The sequence below is a fragment of the Lepisosteus oculatus genome, chromosome 4, assembly GCF_040954835.1.
Source record: "Lepisosteus oculatus isolate fLepOcu1 chromosome 4, fLepOcu1.hap2, whole genome shotgun sequence".
NCBI lineage: Eukaryota > Metazoa > Chordata > Actinopteri > Semionotiformes > Lepisosteidae > Lepisosteus > Lepisosteus oculatus.
The window spans coordinates 17,755,233-17,777,182 of NC_090699.1; the positions used below are offsets into that span (position 1 = coordinate 17,755,233).

The following is a 21,950-nucleotide window of genomic DNA, read 5'->3' on the forward strand; positions in this document are numbered from 1 at the left end:
CCTGCCGGTGCTGCCTCTTGCTTGACATTTTAGTGCAGTGGAATGTGTGAAGGATCGCTTGTTTCTCTAAAGGTTATCTTGTCTGCTCAGAGGCTTGCAGCCTGTTCTGTAGATCAGTGAGAGCACCTTGACTGAACAGGCCGCACCTTCCTCACTTAGCGCGGTCGTACAACTGTGATGTATAAATAATTCGCTGCACGCTTGTTGCCCCTTGATTAGCGTTTGCAGTGGCGGGCTGAGTTTATGGGGCTCCCCAGGGGGCGCCGAGCTGTGGAGTGTGGTAACACCGCGGTGCCAGCGCTTGCTGCTTCACCTGTGGTGTTCACTTCGGGGTGCCCTTCACAGAGAAAACAAGAAGATGTTTTCATTGAAGAAATGAGCCAGAGCTGTGCTTATCAGTCATCATAATTGGTGTTTGAACCTATTATTTGCCTGCTGTTTGTTGGAGGCAGGAACCGACGCGTCTGGTGTGTGATAGCGGCGGCTGCGGCCTGTTCTGGCTTTGTGTTGTCCCCCGTACGCGTCCCCGTGCTCTGAGGAGGCCCGTGGAGGTGCAGGCCCAGCTGCGCCACGCTGTGTGGCAGATTAGCACTGGCCAGTCTGTCCTTAGACCGTGTGGTTTGGGGGTCCGTGTCCCCTCTCGCTGGCTGTGACCGAGCATTGAGTATACCGAGGAGCAGAAAATGTCGCCACAGAGGCAGAAGTTCAACAGCAATCCCGTGGGACAGGGAGAATCGGGCCATGTCAGCAGCCCATGCAGAGGCTGTTTCCTGTACCTTTATTAGCTTTTCCCCATTAGCCTTTATTTGCTGCTGATTTATTTCCTAAAAATGTATCTCAAAAATGCTTTACAGGCAGGAAGCTCTTTGTCCAACGCTGAAGGGCATCCCCAGTTGTCCACGGGTGCCGGCGTCTCCATTCTTCGGCCCACAGGCCCTCTCTCCCTCTCACCCGCCCCCGTCCACGGGCCCTGGTGCCCTCTGTTGGCCCTCAGTGTCGATGGCAGCAGTACCTGGAGGGTGTTGCCTTTTCTAGACTGCAGCATTGTGTGCTTGGAGGAGTGACCCTTTTATTTTTTTGGAAAACTTGATTTATTTGATTCAAATGCTGCAGATTTTTACAGACAAAACCTTTCTGCAGTAAAATTGATCCTTAAGGGAGAGAGAGGAGGCAGCATTTTTACAGATGCATGTGGAGTATCTCAATCGTTCTTTTTTTTTCTTTACTTTTTTTAATGGGATTTTCCTTGGCACTCTCAGTGAAATAAATCTCGTTGTTTATAAGCAACAGAAACTCGAATGCTGCTCTTCAATTTTTTTTGGTCAGAACTATGCATTTTTCTCTGAATTAGATTCCTGTTTTTTGCTGTATTGAGCCACGCAGTCCTAAATTAGCGTTCTGTTGGCCAAGGTGGACAGGAGCCAAGACGTCTGTTTTCTCTTTGCTATATTTACAAAACGTTATTTGAACTTGTAAATGTTTTCCTTATTACATTTTGTTGGTGCCGAACCACATTTAAATTGAGGTAAACTAATATGGGTTTGTATAATTCTTTCAGATGGAGTTAATATTTTTATTTTATTTTTTATTTTTTGACGTGCTCTTCTGAGTCTCCCAAGTCTGGAGGTGGCTGATGCAATCGCTCACCAGCCAGTCAGGGTTCTGAACTTGGGCTGCAGTCTGGCCCTCAGTGCCCAGTAGGTGGCACCAGTGAGGGAAAGGGAATACTTTTATAATGTTGCAGTTTCCTATGCATCATGACTTAGCAGCCGGTTTCCATGCATTAGTGTTTGGACCTACTCCATGACAAGGTCATGTCATGGCTGGGCAGGTCGGGAGCAGGCTGTTTTTTTTATGGGCTGGAGCCCTGACTGGAAGGAGTGCTTTCTATAAAGGTTGAAGTCCTTTTCAGTCAAAAACTTGCCCCACATCTCATGTACGTTTTCATGACTTCACACATTTTAATGAAACAAAAGAGGAAAAGTGAGTGATTCATTCGTTCTGCCTAGAAGGTGTTCAGGCTGATGGATGGGAAGTCGGTGTGTAGACGCACGCTGGGGAGGCTTGTGAACGCCCTGATGCAGCTGTGTTATTTGTGGGACTTACTTAAATCCCCCTTATACCTGGGAGAGAGCTGTGACACGAGAAAACCTTTCCCTGCGTCTGAGTTCACACTAGGCCATATGGTATTCTCCACATGGAGCTGAATTATTTACGTGGAACATTATAAATTACCAGATCCCTTGTGTCGTTTTTAGAGAGCTGAAAAGGTCGATCTCTTATATGTTCAGGTGTGAACTTGACGCTCCCAAGGCAAATAAGGTTATTTTTAAATTTGCTGTTTTGCTCCTTTAAGGCAGAACATGTAAAAGAGAAATCCGGCCCCGCATGTCCTTAAAGAAATATAAGCATGTCTTACGTTGACAAATTTCCCCATATGAAGCTGTTCCATAATAAATGGGCACTTCAGGATACAAATTGCCTTTAAAAGCCTGAATGGTGTAACCTATATTCAAGCTGTGAGAGATGTGGGCTGTGTGTAGCTCTGAAAGAGGAGAATTTTCAGCTCCAGGAAGACCTGACAAAGACTTGCTCGAGTTGTAGCAGGATTATCTTAAATACAGGTGTGGCAGGAATGTGTAAGGGGAACAACGCATTGTCAAATATTGAACTATCAGGAAGAACAACATGTTCTGAAATGACAGAAGGAAGTGTTCGCTGCATTTATCCCTACACTGTAGGATATACATGCCAGATGTGAGCCAGGGACGTGAAGGCTGAAAAGGGCCACCAGCGCAAGTGGGCTTATTTCTGTTAGCGTCCTTTGTTAATGTGTCAGGTCACACAGCATTGCTAAGTTGTTCCTTAGATTTCTATGAGTCATTATAATTGCTAAATATCAGTTTTTAAGTACACACATGCCCTGACGCAGGACTTTCTGGTACAGCTTGTCTGTAGGTACTTGAATATGAAGGGCCCTGGGCACTTTACTCCCAGAGAAAATCAATGAAATGACATTACTGCCCTATTTTCCCCATTTTGTACACTTTGGAATGATTTACAGAGGATGCAGATGTCTCTGTCCATGTGTATTGGAATACCTCTTGCAAAATGGTAATCTGGTATTTTGTCACATCCGTGGTAAATATTAATGCCTGTGGTTTCCAGCACAGGCTGCCCTCTACCGGATTTCTTTAGCAAAGGTGAGTGATTTTAGTTTTAAATTGAGTTTGGGCCGAAGAGAGGGGCTGCCACTCGTGCTTCACCGTCCTCTTAACTGGAAGGTGATTTGTACACGCCTCACATTGAAACAAACGCCGATTGTCCACAGGCGGGACTTGTTCACTCTCACAATGTGCAGCAGTCAGCCTTGTACTGCGTGAATGCAGGTGGCTCTGGCCCTCAATTAGTCAAACAAGCTCTTCCAGGTGGTCTGCAGGTCCCTCTCTGGGGCAAGGGCAAATCGGATAAAACACACGGGTACAGGAAGGACAAGATTCAGTCCGAATTGCGGTCATGCACTTGTTGAGGTGAATGCAACTGACCGCTATCTTAGTGCAAAAGATTTGGCTGCTCTGTTGCAGGAAAAGCGCTGGAGCCCAGGGAGGGAATGGCTTAGGGGTGTGAGAAACTTCAGGGGCAGAGGTCACTCAGTCGATCTTTGCTTTGTTGGGAAAGATCAGGGCTTGGATGCATGTTTGGTGGTTACCTCAGTGTGATGGGAGCGACCGCGTGGGTGCGTGTGGTCCGGCTGTCTCCTCGATGTGCCCAAGGATTTTCCGCGGTGGCCGTCGTGTCTCGGAGCAGATCTGTAGGTGGACATGGAGCGTGCCATCCGAGTCATGCCCCCATTTTACACCATAGACTGTGCTTCCTTTTAGCGACCAGCATTTTAAACTCCCCTTGCCTCAAAGGAAGCAGCTGAAAGCCTTTCAGAAACTCAGTTGTTCGACATAAACGTGCCAGTATGTATTGAAAACCAAGGTGAAAAAAATTTTCAGCTGGAGCTTAAAGCATGTCAAGCAAAAATGACTTGCCTATGGATTGGTGTCTGAGACTTCAAACAAGGCTCCATGTGTGAAAAGCACACGATCCTGACAGCAAACTCATCCGCTTACAAAGGAGAATTATTATTGACTTTTTTCCCCTTTAAATAAAGAAGATAAAAGCCTCAACCTTGAGGGAACATCACAGTGCAAGCCTAGAAAACAGAATAATTAATGGCCCTGTCTAGGGCTGGGACAAGTTTCACTGTGAAATGGGGTATTGATTTTAAACAGATAAACTGTGTGTACTCTGTGTGAAGAAATTACCGAACAATTTAATTAGGGAAGTAACAATGATATTTACAGCTTCTCCGAGCGGTGGAGTGACTGACTGAACGTGCGGTCCTCTTTCACCCCCGGGGTTGTGTGTGTGTGTATGCGCCCCTGCTCCACATTCTTACCCAGCAAGCTGGGGGAGTGAGGGAGACTTCTTTCCTATGACATCCACTAATGAAGGGCGTCACTGGACATTGATACTTTATTAGTGATAAAGATGATTCAAGGATCATGCATTGATCATTACTACTAATTATTATTATTATTATCATTGCTATCCGTGTAACTTACAGCAGCAATGGCATTGCTGCCTTTCACTGCTTTGGATTTACCCCCCAAGGGTAAGAAATTACATGGTTATCAGAGGGAGATATTTGTAGGCGTCTGAAACAAAATGTCTGCGCTGTCCTTTTGTAGTGAAGACAAAACAAAAGGCAGTCTTCCTCCGCTGCAGAAATAACTTTGTTTTGAAACTCGGAGAGCTGAGTGCTGCGATCGATGTTTGGTCTGGGACGTAACTGAATTAAAGACGGCAGCCTGACTCCTGACCTCTGACCCCCGACCTCTGACTTGAGGTTTGTGGAGTGTTTAATGAGCTGTGTCTGTGCTCGTATATCTATCTGTATTTAAACATGGATAATACTGTGAAGTACTGAACAGCCGAATTAGAACTATAGGACTATAGGATAGCCATTCTTTGAGCCCAAAAGGTCTTGAAACATTTGTTAGAAGGGTCTCTGTCACCCTGTTATGCATTTCTTTTATAAAGGAGACCGTTTGCATGTTTGTTCCAGTACTACTTTGGCATTTACTTTTTCCCACTCTACTGAGGAAGCTTTTCAGAACTCAGTCGGTGATGTGGAAAGATCATTTTTGTGAAATTCCCATATTCTGCTTAGCAAAGAGTGTGGTCATGTACCAACCTCAGAATAAAACCAACCTGCTTCCTTAATGACTGCGTGTTTGTTTTGGGCTTTTTTTGTTTCAGCTAAACTCAGAAAATGTAAATTACATGTTTCTTTGTTTATAATACATCTTCTTTGCTGTCCAGGAACAGAAATTGGAAAAGCATTTTTGATCAAAACTTCTCAGAATCTTTTTTTTTTAATTCCTGAAACAGGTCATGAATGGGTTTTGCCAATATGAACAATTGTGTAGGAAAAAGTCAAATAGTCCTGACAATATGAACTTACAGTGGTGCCTTAGTAATATGAACTTTGTCAAGTTTTCTCTTCTGTCCATTGAAACAGAAGCTCTGTGTTCGAGCAGGATTCAGTGTCTAAGACAGTCAGGAATTCCAGAGTGCTTACAGTGGGGTTTTTGTGATCAGACTTGATGTGATGAATGCGCAAGTGTGAGCGTTTGTCTAGTGCTTCTTTTAATTTGCTTTTCTGTAATGCATGACATTGCATTTAAATGCTTGATTAAAATCTCCTGTTGCAGTAATGAATTTTGCTGAGCGTGCCTTTGCACTGTTGCTCTCATAGAGGTGTCCTGGGTTGCTTTACAGTGAAGGCTGGCAGCTCTGTCCGACTTCTTCTGGAGCAGAGGGTTTTGCCACGTTATTCGCTTTAGTTAGTTACAAGTCTTTGGCGGAACGTCCTCACTCCAGCAGAGATGAACGAGCTCTTCTCCAAGTTTAAAAGCGTCTTTTTGTGTGCGAGTCCAGAACAGCGCCAGTCATGGTGCTCGCAGAAGTTCTGGAGGCAGCTGCCCCTCGAGAACCGCAGAGCAGTGGTCCCCTTGCAGTCAGTTCTCGGACACGCAGAGAATACCCTTTCAACAAAAGAACAGGCCGTTCCTGTTGGGGGGACTTTGCTACTGTGGGTGGGGGCTTCTGCTCGTAAGCTGTACTGCCAAGTGTCTTTCTGCTACACATAGATACATCTCCACACCACACTGGACACTGTTGTCTGGTCCTCCTAGCCAATTTGAATGCTTTGAGGATGGATTAACTAATTGCAGCCTGCTGTTTTTCTCATTGCAAACATGTCTTTCACAGAAGGGTACCGGCTTTTCAATGTTCAGGTGGGTAGCTGCGTAGGCTGCAAAGGAACAAGTAATAGGTATATTCCATGCTGAATAGAGAAGAAAGAAAATGTTTCGGCCGTGGAGCCTTCTTCAATGTGTTCGTTCTTCGAGTTAGAAATATGCCCACAGTTTCACATCTGCAGAGTTTAGAACCACAATCCTATTCCTCATAAACTTTGCGTCATGTGTTGGGGGTACAATATATGTGTAATACTGCTTACGGTGTGTAGAAGGGTCTTCAACAGTAAATTGTCCTATGGTGTCATTCAAGCCAACATTATACCCGCATGAAGCCTTTGCATTGAGTGACAAAACCGTTTTGCTCAGGTTAGCAATTAGGATCACACCTAGAGAAGAAAAGCAGACACTAATGGAAATATTAGTCAGCTGGCTGCGCGGTTTATTTTTAGAAGCTGGTATTTGAAGTTGGAACACTTGGTTCAGCCTGTGTGCTAATGAGTCATCAGGAGAGCTGGGCTCTCGGCGCTGTGGAGCTGATTTCAGCCTCAGCTGAAGGAGAGTGGGAGGGCAGCTGGAGGGTTCTGACCATAGTCGAAACCAGCGGTTCCAGCACCCCTCTCAAGCCAACTGCTGCGCGTTTAATACGCGGACCAGGGTGATGTTCTGCAGCGATGCACTGAGAGCAGAGAAGTGCTAGGACTATTCTCAGGATACTCCATCTGGCCCTCTAAAGAATCTAAAATTATTAGGCTTATCGCAGATGTTACTATGAAGTGTGAAAAGTGTGAGCTTTTGGGGAATTTACTACCAAACTGCAAGTAAAAATCATGAAGTCGTGTATTTCTTTCAGGGCACAATCCCAGCTGCAGAAGTCATGTCCAAAGGGAATGCTACTTGTTTTTCTGGGTGTTTAAATGTCTCTTAGACGATGTTGTGGTCATTTAATGAGGTCTACGGAGAGGCAGCACTAGGTTGTGGAGCTGTGGCGACAAACAGCAATGCTAGGACAGTCACTGCCTGAGAAGAGCTGCTCTTACTTCTGTGGCTTCTTTGTATCCCTAAGACTTGTGTCTGCTGATGTGACTCTTTCTTTTAAGTGGTTTTGTCCTGCACTGCTGTGGCAGGTGCCAGTGAGGAATGTGGGGGCGGTGAGCTACAAGAGCAGTTCTCTTGGTGCCCACAGAGATCACCCCGGCTGCCTGTGGGCAGGGGCTTCATTCACAATAGGGCAGTTCCCTCTCCCAGACTGGGGGCCTGCTAACAAGTCCCTCTTTTAAGTACGCCAGGGACCGGCAGCGGGATTAAACCCGTTCCTCGGGGACACAGATCGTAAAAGGCCTCCAGAGAGGACAGCACTGCCAATATTTAGTTTTTAATTTCGCTACCAATATGATCCACTGTGAAAAGTAATGTTCCTTACTCTTCAGCAGACTGATTTGCACTTTCTTTTTAATTGGCACGATGTGGCATTGTTATTACATCACTATTGATGCATATTTAAGTTGCATGAGGTGGTGGTTATATTATATCGCTGTTGGTATATCTAAGCAGCAGAGGTGGATTGTCCAATACGCCACCTAGTGTATGAGTATTCATCCCTCTGTCCACCTGCCTGGCCTTGCTTCTTGCCTCCTGCCTTCATCGGTAGGCTGCATTGCCCATGCCGTCTTCTGTCTGGGCACCCCTCTTGCCAGTCGCCTTTGCTCGCTCTCCTCCCTCAACCCCTCCAGTTAGGAAGCTGCTACTTGCAGATAGAAAGGGTTCATCTGTGCCATCTTTCAGCCTCATCTTGACTGGTGTCCACGATTGCTCTGTGGATTGGAAATCCGCGAGAGTCATTACTGATTAATCTCGTAGGGTTGCAAAAGAGCGCTTCCTCAAATATATGCTTCACGGCTGCACGATATTCCTTTGTGCGGAGGAGAGGCGGTAGAAAGAAAGCCAGGGAAACTCCAAATAGAGGAGAGAATTTCCTATGGGCTTCCTCTGTCTTACTGTATATGGGTCTTAGAACACACTTCACAGCAGCACCTAAAACATACAGCATGTGCAGCAAACTGCAGTTTGTGGTTAGAACTCGCTAAACCCAGTTTAACACATTTTAACTCATTGAGCTAGCTTTGCACAGGTTTAAAATGCACTGTTTCCATTCCAGTGAAAAGGCAGGGCTAGAGCTCCAAGTGGTGAAAATGCTCGCGCCCAAAGCTGGTTGGGGTCAGTTCTCAGGCGTCGCAGGGTTCGAGCCGGGGGCCGAGTCTTCCCGGGGCTCGGAACCTGCTGGACCTGCGGTGCGTCTCCTCCGAGCCCCCGGTATGTCGCACAGTGAGGGACTCGGGGGGAGCAGAGCCTGTCAGCACCTCAGCCTCCCTGGGGGGGGAGGGGGGTACATGGCTCGTTGAAGCATCAAGACAGCTGACAAAATCAAATCTGCTGGGTGTACAAGAACTAGATGGCAGTTCTAATTAAATTAAAAGCGCAAGTAAAACAGTTGCCTAACTGGCATTACTGGGCTTGCAGCACAAGAAGTAACAGTACAGTAAGGCCTTGCTGTGTCGGTCCCTCAGGCTCTTCTGTTTTCATATCAGTGATTCATCTTTTAGGAACATTACTCTAGCACTCATTTGCAGTAGAACTTTTTTTACATTTTTGAAGATTTAGACCTTAGTTTATTATAATTACTAAGCTTTTGTGAGTGGTATCATTTTCATTACTGATGTTTTAAAGTCTGTTTTCCTTTAATTAATTGAATTAATTGGAGAGCATCCCGATGATGAAAGACCATCTCTAGCAATAGAGCGAGCTGTTTGTTTGTGGTTAATTGTATCCAGTTTTATTTACAAAAATACTTTGTTTAGGGGGGAGATCCTGGATCTGATTAAGACCGTTTTTGTGCTTCAAAGGGTTTTCTGAATTATTGTTCATACGTGGCCTTCTTTACTTTTTCATATGTAGCTTGAACATAAATTGACATTTTCTTCAGTAAAGGCTGAAGAAAAGAGGCTTAAATGTTTGCGAAAACAATGGTGTGCACCATCTTAGAGGTTAATAAAAAATAATTCCTAAGAACTTGGAGGGACTCCTTTAAATCATGGTCTTTAAAAAAAAAAAAAGGCTGATGTTTTAACTTGTGATTTAAATGACTTCGTTTTCTCATCTTGATTTAATATACCTAACTACAAACATATGTGGGAAATGTTCTTTTGGCTTTTGTCAAACTGACATTTAAGTGCATTTTTTCAACCTCTGTAACATTTGTGGTGAAGTATTTCAAAGCAAAGAATCTAACAGATTTTTGAGTGCAGTTTTTTTCCTTCATAAGTTAACATTTGGTGTTTATACATTTAACCTGGTCTTCATACACAGAACTCCGGGTGCTGAGAGTGGTGGATCGACACAGCAGCTGGCAATAAGGACAAAAAGAAATACCAAGAGATCAAGGGCTTATAAAAACATACGTGGATTTCTGACTTGCATGCATGAAACCATATTATGAGTCCAAACTCCCAGTTTATCTTTGAAAGAAAGGTTTAATTTTGGGTGCTAATGGCTTTCAGTTTAAACTAGCTGAAGGTTGTCCCAGTGAAATAATGTCCTTGTATGTATGTATGAATGGAGGTGAAAAAGGCATGCAAACTCTCATAATGTGGTTTTCTTTTTTTCCCCTCAAATGACCATTCGGCTTGTTTATGAGAACACGTCTGTATGAGCGCTGTGTTGCCTTCTCGTTACCTGATCACAGCAAAGGAGTTGGGGCTGGTGAATTCACCCTGGAAAGCTCAGTTGCTGTTAATGGCGTTGGTGGAGCGGTAGATGGCTCTCTTCTGTCTGCACCAGAATTTCCAAACAGCATGCCAGTATGGTGATCAGAGCCACTATTCTGTAGGATGTTCTTTTCTTCAGATGAGATACTAAACCAAGGTCCTGACCACTAGGTCACTTAAGATCATGGAAGAGGAGGGGTGTTAACCGGTGTCCTGACTTAATTCCATTTTGGATTTGCACAATCTGGTCTCCGTAGTGTTACCCCCTTAATTAAGTTTTGCAACTCGGGACACTTCCAAGAAGTCTTCCTTTTAACCATTAATGGTGTCAAATAAAGTTCTTTTTTATTCTAATGGGAACCTCTGGATGATTGCTGCATGAGAACATAAGAAAGGTTACAAATGTGAGGATGCAATTTGGCCCATCTGGCCTGCTTGGTAGTTTGAAGCCAATCGATCTGAGGATTTCATCCAGCCGATCCTTGTAAGAAGGTCCAGCAAAGTGGCTGGTTGGCTTGTTCCATATTCTCACCACCCTTTAGTTCCCAGTTTTACACTTCCCAGTTCCCAGTGCACTCTGGTTTGTTTGCTTTTACAAAATAAATGGCATGTAGAGTTTTGTTTTTATGTTTATGTAGCCAAAACCCCTTTGTGTCTGAACCTGCCACTTGGTGGAGTTCAGGTATGGAAGTGGACTCTCTCAAAGTTGGCAAGTCTCATACAGTGCCTAGCAGTTTCCTAGGCAAGAAGGTCGTAGGCCAAGGTTTGGAGATGTTATCTGCATCGAGAAAGCGAGTTCACGAGGCACGAGCGTGTGCCTGTTTCTTCTGCGAACGCAATGTGGTTAAGCCCATGGTAAGCAATTGTTGCTGCTGAGGAAGTAGGCGCTCTGTTCCCACGGTCGTGCAGCACCCAGGCTCCAGGTGAGGGCACTGTGACCCAAACCTCCGCACTCATTCTGCTGCTGACCATGTGCGACACGTCACGAACAAGGCAGAGCTCGAGCTGCACAAAAAAGATTCAACTCATGGCTACATATCCGCACACTGAAAACGCATAGATTGTTTCTTTTCTGCACATAAAAAGCTTTTTCATTTCCCGATTCATAAGGGGATGACGTCGGCTTTTTAGGATTCTTTACAAATAATGCTTCCTGACCTCATCTTGGCTAAGTTGGTATTCCTCTCCCTCAGATGAAGGCCATGTCCCTACGGTGTCAGGAGGTGTGATTCTCAGCTATTTGGAATTCCCAGATTATGATATCTGTAAGACTCATTCCTGCAAATTGCACACCTACGTTACATTTTCACTGGTGTTGCCAGTGAGCTGCCAGTGAGGTTTTTGTCTGCAACATTTATTGATTCTCCATAGTTTTTTTTTTTTACCAGAGAATCAGTGAGGTTTTGGTACACATTTGAATTTTTCTTGCTCTTTTAATTAATTAAAATAATCCAACCAGCTCATTTAAGTCGGCGAGTTTCTGGCCCTAGTGAACTCTGCTGCTGCTTTGGCCAGGCCGGGTTGAATGGGCACTGATGAGACTTAATCTGTACTGCCCCGCTTGTAGGTGAGGCTGGAGGAAGGACAGTGCAGGTGTGAGGATTAGTGTCTGCATTGCACCGTCCACTAACGGGAGGTAAAAGATCTGTCGTGTTACTGTAACCTGTTAAAAGTTCCGGAAAGACAGTCAAGACGGCCCATCCCCCCTTTCCGAATGCATCAAGCCTTATGCTTTTGTATTGTTTGTAAGGTTTTTTTTACATGTATTCAGTAATATTTTTAAACTCTTGGTTAGTTTTGGAGTGTATATATATACATGCTTTTTTTTGGTCTGAGTATGTATGTAGGTGATTTTTAGCCTACTGTGTGGTTACCAGTTCCACATTTTATCTAAATGATGTGTGGCAGGCAGCAGAAGTCATCTGTGGTTAAAACAATTTGCATGCTGCAGAAAGTGTTGCATGTTTGGTTTTCGAGTATAAACTCTCAAATGTAATAAGGGCTAAGCAGAAAACCAGAATTCAGCCATTTTCAGATGCGTTGCTTCACAGCTTTGCTCTTCAGCTGGCTAAACGCATTTGCTCATACAGTACTCAAGTGTGGTTTATTTATAGACATGACCTTGGTTACTGCCTTGCACAAGGGCAAGTAGTCTTGAGTTTCCTGTTTACAAACACTGAAGTTGCTTGTTTCTAATATTGACGTTTGGACATTTGTTTCTTTCCTCTCTTACAGAAGACAGCATCTCGCACCTCTTTTCATGTGGGTTTGTTTTTTTTTCAGGTTTGAGGAGCTTGTAAAGAAGTTCAAAGTAGAATACCACGCTGGAGGTTCCACCCAGAATTCTGTGAAAGTCGCCCAGGTTTGCCCTTTTCTCTCCTGAATGTTTGTACTAGTACTCAGGACTGGGAGTTAGAGTTGTGGTTGGAAAACATGGTTTTATGGCAGCTTTTCAGGCACCAAAGAGAAAATGCATGTAAGTTCGATTGCCAAAATTGTTCCCATGGTCCCATGGTTCATGGATTCCTCAATATCCTTCAAGCCCATCCGGCCCACCCATCAACTTGCTCGTCTATTCTGTTTTAAATTGGAATCGACAATTATTTTTGTTACAGCTGTTAAGACCCCCACATTTCAGTCACTAGGTTTTTAAGCACCCTGCATTTTTCACTTATTGGTTTGCACACAGGGGAGAATGAGGTAGTGGAGAAAGACTCCTCTGGTCCCACCCACCCTTGAGCCCCTCATCTTAAAACGCACCCAGGTATCACAGCCCCATACCTGGGAGTCAGTGCTGATTTGCAGGTGCTCAAGAGGCCACAGGGGGCGCTCTATCACCGACAGCCTAGAGCCCTGGCTGATTAACCCCACCCCACCTTCTTTGATGCTCAGTCAACTGTACTCTGCTGCTTGGGGAGTCTCAGTCACAGTCGGCTAGTGACGTGACCCAGGCTTGAACCCGTGGTCACAGAACTCAACCTGCCCTGGGCTGGGAGCCTTGGCTGAGCAGCTCACAAGGCCACTAGAGTGCTCTTCTTTATCCCGTTTCATTGTTTCTACTTTTGTGTATTGGAAGACCCTCTCATATTAAATCTCTGCAGGTTTAGTGTGATGGACACACAATGAAGTGTGGATAAAAGGTCTGTTGTTGCTGCTGAAAGTGAGAAACCGTGGGGATGAAAGCACAAGCAGCTAATGTTCTGTTCTCAAGGACGTGAGGTTCAGTGGAGCGAAGGTGGGTTCCCAGGTGTCTGTGAAACCTACAGCTGTGACGGTAGGACAGCAGGCCCTAAAGCTGAGTTTCTAATCAGCCCTTTCAGTACGATGGACAGAGAGGTGTTCAGCACTTTAATAGGACTTCTCTGAACTGTTATTGACTCATCCCTCTCAACATGTTTTACAGCATGGATGGTAAAATGCATCTTTGCTATTCATTTGTGTTTTGATTGCCCGGTCTCTAAAAATTTGCAATGTTTATAGCCAGCAAGGTGCGTTCAGGAAAGCCTTAGAGCAGATGCACTTGTATCCAGTGTTTAGTGTAGAGATGACCTAAAATTGCATTAGTACTTGGCCCATTCATATTATTTAGTATATTTTATTCATAAAATCAAACTTTGAACAACATATCATTTGGTTGCGTTTTGAATTTTGTAGGAGCGGTACAGGTCCTTATTTATTTTTTGCTTTGTGTATGCCTTCCTGCATTGTTTAGATTCTTATAACCCAAGTGAGATGAATGTGTTCTTTTTGTGTGGTGTGTATAATTGGCAGGAAGTATGTAGTCAATTTAAAAAATCTCCTATTATGAGAACTGTGGAAACTTTATTAATGGTCTCCGATTTTTGTGTTGATCATACTATGCTTTTCACTTGGTCAATTTGAGCGTAAGAGGAAACGTGGAGCAGATGTTTGTGAGATTAACGCAGGATTTGGCATGTCACAAGCCTTAAACCTAGATGTCAGTAGTGGAGAATCTGAATCTTTAAATGCAATGAATGGCACAGCTGTCTGAACAGGCATCAAAGAGACCACAGAATGAATGAGCTTATCGGAGTGGTGCTGGAGTGGAAGTGAAGAGGTACTTTTAAAAGTGCTATTGCCCTTGTAATCGTAAGCTTTAGATCTGGTCAAAAGACTAGAAGTTTTCTGAAAAAACAAACTAATCTGTAAACGCAGGTATGTGCTGGTCCTTCCTACACATTAAAGCGTTTTCTTTGAGCACTAATTCATTGTGCAAACATAACAAGCAAAATCATTTAATTGGTCAACAAAATTTCTCTGCTGGTCTTAAACCTATTGTGCAACAAACTGTCATTTCCTCTCTCGCAAACTATGTATAGCCCATCACTTTTTAAAGCCTTTTTTTGAATTTACTGATTATAGGTTCTGAGGGCGCATAGAATTCCCAAAAGATTAACTTTTATACATTTATTATCATATCAGTTCAGTTTTTGTGTTGGTTTTTTTTCCCCCTCCGAATTTGGACGTCATTTAAATTCTGTTGGTGGATGAACTTCAAACCCCTCCGATGAGCCTTTGATGTGTCTCGTTCTGCCATGGTGTGTGATGGGGGACTTTTCCAAGGCTCAGTATCATGCCCTGGAGCTGCACTCGAGATAAAGGCTCACCTGCAAGAAATCACCTCTTTTTCCACATCATGGGAAAATAACAAATACGGGCTTGCTCGTCTGGAGCCCTAGCATCAAAGCTCGGGCTGGTAAGAGTGCAGTCATACTTTCCACAGTGTGTAAATATTCTCCAAGACTAGAGGGCTTTTTCTTTGTAACTGATCCAAGCCTACGTTCTTCCATTAGCATGCTTTTCTCAAAGGTTGCCCCAGCATTGGAATGAATGGGGATGGATGCCTTTAGTGTGGATGTTATAGTCAAGGGAAAGAATTAAAAAAAAAAAAATTGTGTGTAAAATTCTTGCAGTTGTTGTGAAACTAAGGGTAGTTATTTTCTGTTGCTTGAAAGCTGCCCTTACCTTGTATTCTGCAAAAAAAAGTAACATCCAAATGCAAATAAGACGCTTGTAAGCCATCGCAGAACGACAGGCTGTCATTTTGATGCTGCAAATCACAAGCAGAGGAGTGTTTATTAATAACTCATGCACTGAGTACTGCCAGAGATTGCAAGGACTTTTAATACTCCTCCTGTCCATTTCCCCCATTAAGCAGCTGTCAGAGTGAAGGTCAGCTGATCCCTTCATAACCCCCAGCAAGGGGCTGCTCTGGGACTGAGGGCTGGGAATGACTCTCTGATATTTCAGTTGTCAAATACCCTGGGCAACTGACGTTTGACATCCGAGCCAGATAAGTGTGTCCACTTAGAAGTGGAGTTTTAGGAGTGTTTGAAATGTATTTTGATGCTTTCACACTCTGACAAAGGTTAAATTCAGACGATCTCCACAGCTCATTTTTTCTGATGGAAAATGGCTAGGAATGTAGAACTTGAATGTCCCATACTGGACAGAAGACCTCCTAGTTCTCCACTTGATGTTAAGTAAAGAGCTGTGCATTGAGAAAGAAAACATTGTTTTCTGTCCTTCCACAGTAATTACCCCTGTCTCCAGGTTCTTTCTGTAAGCTTTCGTTGGTCATTACTTCCTGTGTAAAGTCTATTACTAAAGGGTAAAGGGGCCCAACTTTGTCTGTGAGCTCTGACTGCTTTATTGAAAACACATGTGCATGAAGCTGCTGGAACGTCTTTCTGTATAAAATCACCTCGCTGTCTTTTACATGCAAAGGACTTTCCCAGCTCATATTTTGTGTGGAAATTTAAACTAGGTTTGATGTCTAGTTTTAGGCACCAGCTTATCCCAAAGGAGCACAGTGTTCCATGACCTCATCTTTGACTTTGCAGAGATTTTTTTTTTCTGAATAAAGAAACCAATCCAACTGAGTTCCATTTGCTAAATAGTTTAAATCATGGAATCTCTGGCCGTACAGTTTTCTTCTGGCATCGTGCTAGGAGAAGAAAATGTGAAGCATAAACCCATTTCATGACCAGTGTGCCATATTGCTAATGATGTATTACTCATCAAAACTGGGGAAAATGGAAAGGAAAGAATCTGGAATCCTGCATAGGTTTCTGAGATGTCAGCTTTATAGCTTATGAAACAACACAAAGGGAAATGAATCCTGTCCGGAAGTTTTAATACTCTAGGAAATCTTTAACTTGTTCGGCGGTTTACGAGGTTATTTAATGTGATCAAATGTCGTTAAACCAACTGTTCTGTCTGTACTGAGGAGGCAAGCAGATATTACAGGTAGCACTAGACTGCATGAATCTGAAGTACTGCCTGACTTAGGAAGTGACAGGGAACAGGACGTCTGTTTTTATTTTTATTTGCAGGAAAGGGAATTGTTAACTGCTTTTTTATATATTTTTTTTTCTGCACGAAGCATTAATATACTGCTGTTTTAGCTCTTGTAGCTTGTGATTACAGAGGAAACGAGTGATTGTTCATTGTTGATGAACAGCGATAAGCATGCTAATTAATGATTAAACACAGCACACCTGATGAGCCTTTGATTTCTGTGGTATGAGAACCTGAAGCACTGCTTTATCATTAAAGCAGCTCTTTCATGCTTTTAGGTAAAGGTTAATTGAGGCCTGCCTGCCACTGCTGCAATGCCAATTTGAAAGTGCAAAGGCTTGTTTACTCCCTTCTCGAAGTCTCGGAGAGTCGCAGACAATTAGGCTTTCGAAGGCACAAGGTTTCTTAAGGTGTCTGTAAGTAGAGTATCCCGTGTTTACTGCAGTTACAGCAGGAGCTGTGTCTCCTCTGCTCACGGGTGCAGAGGAGTGAGTGGGCCTCAGTGCAAACTGTCACAGGGTTGCAATTAAGCTACAAGTTGCAGGCGTGTGGCGTCTACTGTGAGATGAAGCCAACTGAGTGGGTAGCTCAGGATTTCTGCATTATCCTTTTTAGCAATGACTTTGTCATGTCTGCGTTTCACACTGAATACTGAGAAATGTGTAATCTGTAGATGACATCTTCAGCGTGGTTAATTGCTTCTGTCCCTTCCACTCCAGGCGTGACTCTAAAGGGTCTGCTTGTTCTTACCTCTCAGGTCTACTGCAGCATAGTCTAGACAGGCGAGTGCAGCACAGTGGTAATTGCACATGGTTTGCATCTCCTCTCTCCCTAAAATGAGAACACAAAGAGACATTTAGCGCTGTTTTGTGCTCATGATGCATTGGAGGAAAAATAGAACTGTGGGGCTGAGAATTAACTAACCAGGAGTCATCTGGATCAATAAGATTTACTTAAATTGAACAAGAACATTGAGCCAAATATTCTCCTCTTTTGTTGGTCACTCTTATACACCGAAGGTGTTGTCATGTTTTGTCTATTAAGACTGAAAGGTTTCATGGGTGGCAGTGATGTAAGCAGAGTCCTTCTACTTAGACTTGGTGTTCTGTTCATGTAAAGAAAAAAGAGTATGCCTTTTTTCTGCCCACATTTCTCAGTGTTTATTCATGAGAGGAGGGAGTAGATTCCTTTTTATGTGCCTGAGATTTACATTGAATAAATGTTTTAGAAGTAATAAAAGTAAAGAGAATGGTAATAATGAAGTTAGGGTTAAGAAATAGCATACACACACAGAATGCATTAAAAGTCTGAATGTCTCAGTAATTTTGGAAATATCTTTATATATTTGTATATATATTTGCTTTTCTTCATTATAAAAAGGAACAGTGGGTCTGCATTCAGAGTTTCGAAGACTGTCAGAGCAAGTTGAACCTTAGCATCTCAGCTGAAGAAGGAATGACACTAAAAAGTCAAGGAGACCTTCCTCAAAGTGGCTCATCGTCAGAACTGCTGTATGGAAACATTGGTATCAGGGCTGCATTATGAATAAGACAGTAAGGATGAGGCAGATGGTGATGTAACTGAATTCACATCAGATCTCCCCGCCATTAAAACACTGCTTGATTTAGCCAAGGTGACTTACCACAGATTATGATTAATGACTAACTGCAGGCGACCAAAGACTTTGTGCAGAAGAGTATAAATAGATACTGCCTTTTGTGAAATTTGTTGTGAACATGTGGGGGGAAAAAAAGGACTTAAAACTGCAGCAGGAAAATGGACAAGTGTGTGTTGGGTCTTAAATGAAAGAAAATATTTTTGAAAACCCATATATAAAACTGCTTTCTGATGTAAATTATAAAGCAGATTTGATTAAAAAAAGGTAAAATAAGAGAGCATTGTAAGCCTGTTGTTGCATTAAAGCTTTTCTATGTGTTAAATATATGCGTGACATAATAGTGTGCAATGTAAATAAATGCCATTATTTAATATGACCTCCTGTGTGATATATATAAGTATGAAGATCTGTCAACAGTAGGTTAATAAATTCTCGGATGTGTCCGCTACAGAAGGTCATTTACATCACTAAGACACGATAATTACTAATACTCACACCTCTTGAAACGTTTCAGAGTTGACAACTGAGTACTACAATTAAAATTCAGTTTTATTTATTATGCCATCATTAGCATTTTTTACTTATTACCATTAATACAGTAGGATATCCTACTTCGGTCTATATACAAAGCTTTATAAACTGACTTTTTCTCAGCACACTGCTTAAGGGAAAGTGATGCATTGCTTGTTGCCTTTGCACTTGTGAGATTTGTGGCAGATCTCAGCTGTTTTGGTAGACTTATCGCATATCAGCTTTTCAACTTCGTTAACCTGCTGACCAAATGATAAGATGGAAGGAATGTTTTGGAAATCACAGGTGTTTTCCCAACAAAAACTATTTTAAGAAATAAAGGAGAAAAAAAATACAGTTAGCAAAATTTAAGTCACAGGAACCCAAAGGGAGAGTAAGTAGGATTTTCTCATTTCTGATTGAGAATTCTGTCTGAATTATTCAATGATTATATTACATAGTAAGTATATGAATGATTCTGTTAAGGACTTTTCTGTGCTCGAGTCAAGTGACTGAAGAAGTTGTAACGGGGTGTCGCAGTTAGAAAAAGCACTCACAGCAGGCGTGTTTTTCCAAATGTGAAAAAGCCGTGTTTCTTTGCGTTTGTGAGTGGTGGGATTTTGGAGAGTGCAAATGAGAAGCCGTGCGTGTTGGGGGCTGGTGAAGTTAATTAAATGAAAGCCCCTTGCCTGTACTTGGGCTATGTGTTCAAGCTGGGGGTGTTGTGGAGATGTCGGGAGACGCTGAAGGGAATGGTCTCGGCTCCAGAAGCTGGAGGGTCATGAGCTGGGGCTTCTCGTTTTCTGACGCAAGCCGTCCCAGCGATGGGTCCGGTTTAAAATGAAGGAGCCCAGACGGGGCACTTCCTTTACTCCCAGCTGAAGAAGCTGCACACTAGAAAGATTCTTCTCCCTCCCTTCTGTGTGTTCACCTCTTTTCAGTCCATAACCACATGATATAGCTTTATTAAACATAAGTCTTTATTTCGTACATTTACTTAGGTCTGTCCTGTTCCGCCCCACTGACCAAAGTCCACGTCACATTGCTTCTGAAATTCTGGGAGCACACATGCGTGCTGTGGTCAAGCTGCTGCATGGTAACTCACGAAACAACCTTAAATATTTTGATGACAAAGCTTTTCAGAAAACTAACAGCCGGGCTATAATTAACCTTTTTTTTTTCCACTGAAGGTCAAGAGTCCTGCCAGCTTTACCATTTCTTTAGACAGCACCCTTAAAGTCAAACCTTTACAGGCAAAGTTTTAAAGCTTCCATTTTTGATTGATGATTGTAATGAGATGGATGATGGTTCTGAGGAGACTACTAGACTGCATGTTAAAACCAATGTTAATGCTCATTTTCAAAAATCCATCCCCTTCTCGGAGCCTTTGTAAAGGATCTATATCCATCCATTACAATTGTATACGTTAAAATGGCCAATTGAAGGTCAGAGAAAGATCAGGGTTTATTTTGCTAAATATGTACTTGTGAGCAGTGCTTTTTTTGCACATCACAAATTGAACAGGATTTTTGTCCACACTACTAGTTATTCATCAGAATTCACATTGTCAAGGACCTTTAACAAGCTTTCAGAATATTGGGCACTGCAGCTTTTTATGACATAGTGGTGCTTACAAAGGCTGCAAAATCAAAGACCGTCTCCCTGTTCAATGTGGAAATTTTGAAAACAATTTTGTTTCCAATGTTATGAGATAACAGTGCAATGAGAGTGTAGGGAAGGTGCGAGTGGAAACCCTGAATGAATGTGGGAGTTACTGTATTGTGATGAAGAGGACCAGGAGACAGTGTCTGCTGGAGACTGGACTCCCCCTGGCTATTATAGCCCTCCCGCAGAGTGCAGGGGGTGGCGACTAACATTCTTCTTTCAGAAGGTGCTGTACACCGCTCCTAAAGTGTATTTCTTTGTGTTTACGCAGCAGCGAATGTAGTTGAGGAATTTCTTCAGTAATTTAGACGAGATCACAAACCCATGACAGGAGTACGAAATATTTTTTGGGAAAATCATTCTGTAATTTAGAGATTTTTTTGCTGCACAATTCAGACTTTTGTTTTGTTTTTGGCCCAAATCATGAACTGCTCCTTTGCTATGGGCGAGGACACAGACAGAGAGGAACAAACCAGCTTCGCATCATTCATTTGCAACACTAAGCAAATCAAAAGGGTCAAAGCAGCAGAGACACCGAGGCCTCTGTCTGTATGCGTGTCGCCTGATACATGCATGCATGTATTCTACCTTCTTGTTCCAGGCAACTGATGATAAATGGAAGAGGTGTTAGTGGGGCCAGCAGGGGGCGCTCACCCTGCAGTCCATGTGGGTCCTAATGCCCCAGTGTAGTGATGGGGACACTATACTGTAAACAGGCGCCGTCCTTCGGATGAGACGTAAAACCGAGGTCCTGACTCTCTGTGGTCATTAAAAATCCCAGGACGCTTCTCGAAAAGAGCAGGGGTGTAACCCCGGTGTCCTGGCCAAATTTCCAATTGGCCCTTACCAATCATGGCCTCCTAATAATCCCCCTCTATGAACTGGCTACATTACTCTGCTCTCCTCCCCATTGATAGCTGATGTGTGGGGAGCGTACTGGTGCACTATGGCTGCCGTCGCATCATCCAGGTGGGGCTGCACACTGGTGGTGGTGGAGGGGAGTCCCCATTACCTGTAAAGCGCTTTGAGTGGAGTGTCCAGAAAAGCGCTATATAAGTGTAAGCAATTATTATTAAATATTTAGCATGGCATGTTAGAATAATGTTGGTGGTCTTGACCCAGGTGAGCCCCTGTGCCTTTCCTTCTGAAAGAGCTTCTGGAGTCAAATCTATCCTTCAGTAAAATTGTCCTTCACCCAAAAGGGCCAGTCCTTCACTTACCACAGGTTAATCGCTAAGAAAGCAAAATACAAAAACACAATTGCAACCTTTGGGATGATAACGCAAACCTTTGGGGTGATGGTGGGGGGGCTTAAGAGCGTTGAATGAAAGAACGCTTATTTTTGTGCGGCCGTCTGTAACAGCTGCAGGAAATGCCTCAGATTCTCCATCAGGAGCAAATCCTATTAACTTACAGGCCCTTCATTCAGGGAATTCACTGCACCTATAGTCTTCATTGGGGTTCTTTTGTGTTATCCTGATACCCGTATAAAGTGGTTGGGGGGGAGTGCTAGGAACTGGGAAGTAGAAGCAGTAACTGAATAAAAAAAATCCAGTGACCTGTAGCAACAGAAGTGAAGATGTTAAAATTCCCAACAGGTTCCTTCACACTTTCTCAGCCTAATACTAAGCAGCTAGAGTCAGATCAGTTCATGATCAGGTTATATGAACCCCTGAGAATTGTAAAGTGATCCACAAAAACAGCCTTTCAGGTTCACGGGCACAAGCACTGCGCCAACTGGTCACTGAGTCGAGCTTGGGG

At 43.3% G+C, this 21,950-nt stretch overlaps 1 protein-coding gene across 3 annotated transcripts in view; it reads left to right on the forward strand.

The window, feature by feature from the left end:
• Window positions 1–21,950, forward strand: part of adka (adenosine kinase a) — a 130,867-nt gene that overhangs the window by 19,274 nt on the left and 89,643 nt on the right. For all 3 annotated transcript variants that reach the window (XM_069188873.1, XM_069188875.1, XM_069188874.1), the window contains exon 4: window positions 12,359–12,437. In XM_069188873.1, the coding sequence (XP_069044974.1) occupies window positions 12,359–12,437 (79 nt within the window). The remainder of the gene's footprint in view (window positions 1–12,358; window positions 12,438–21,950) is intronic.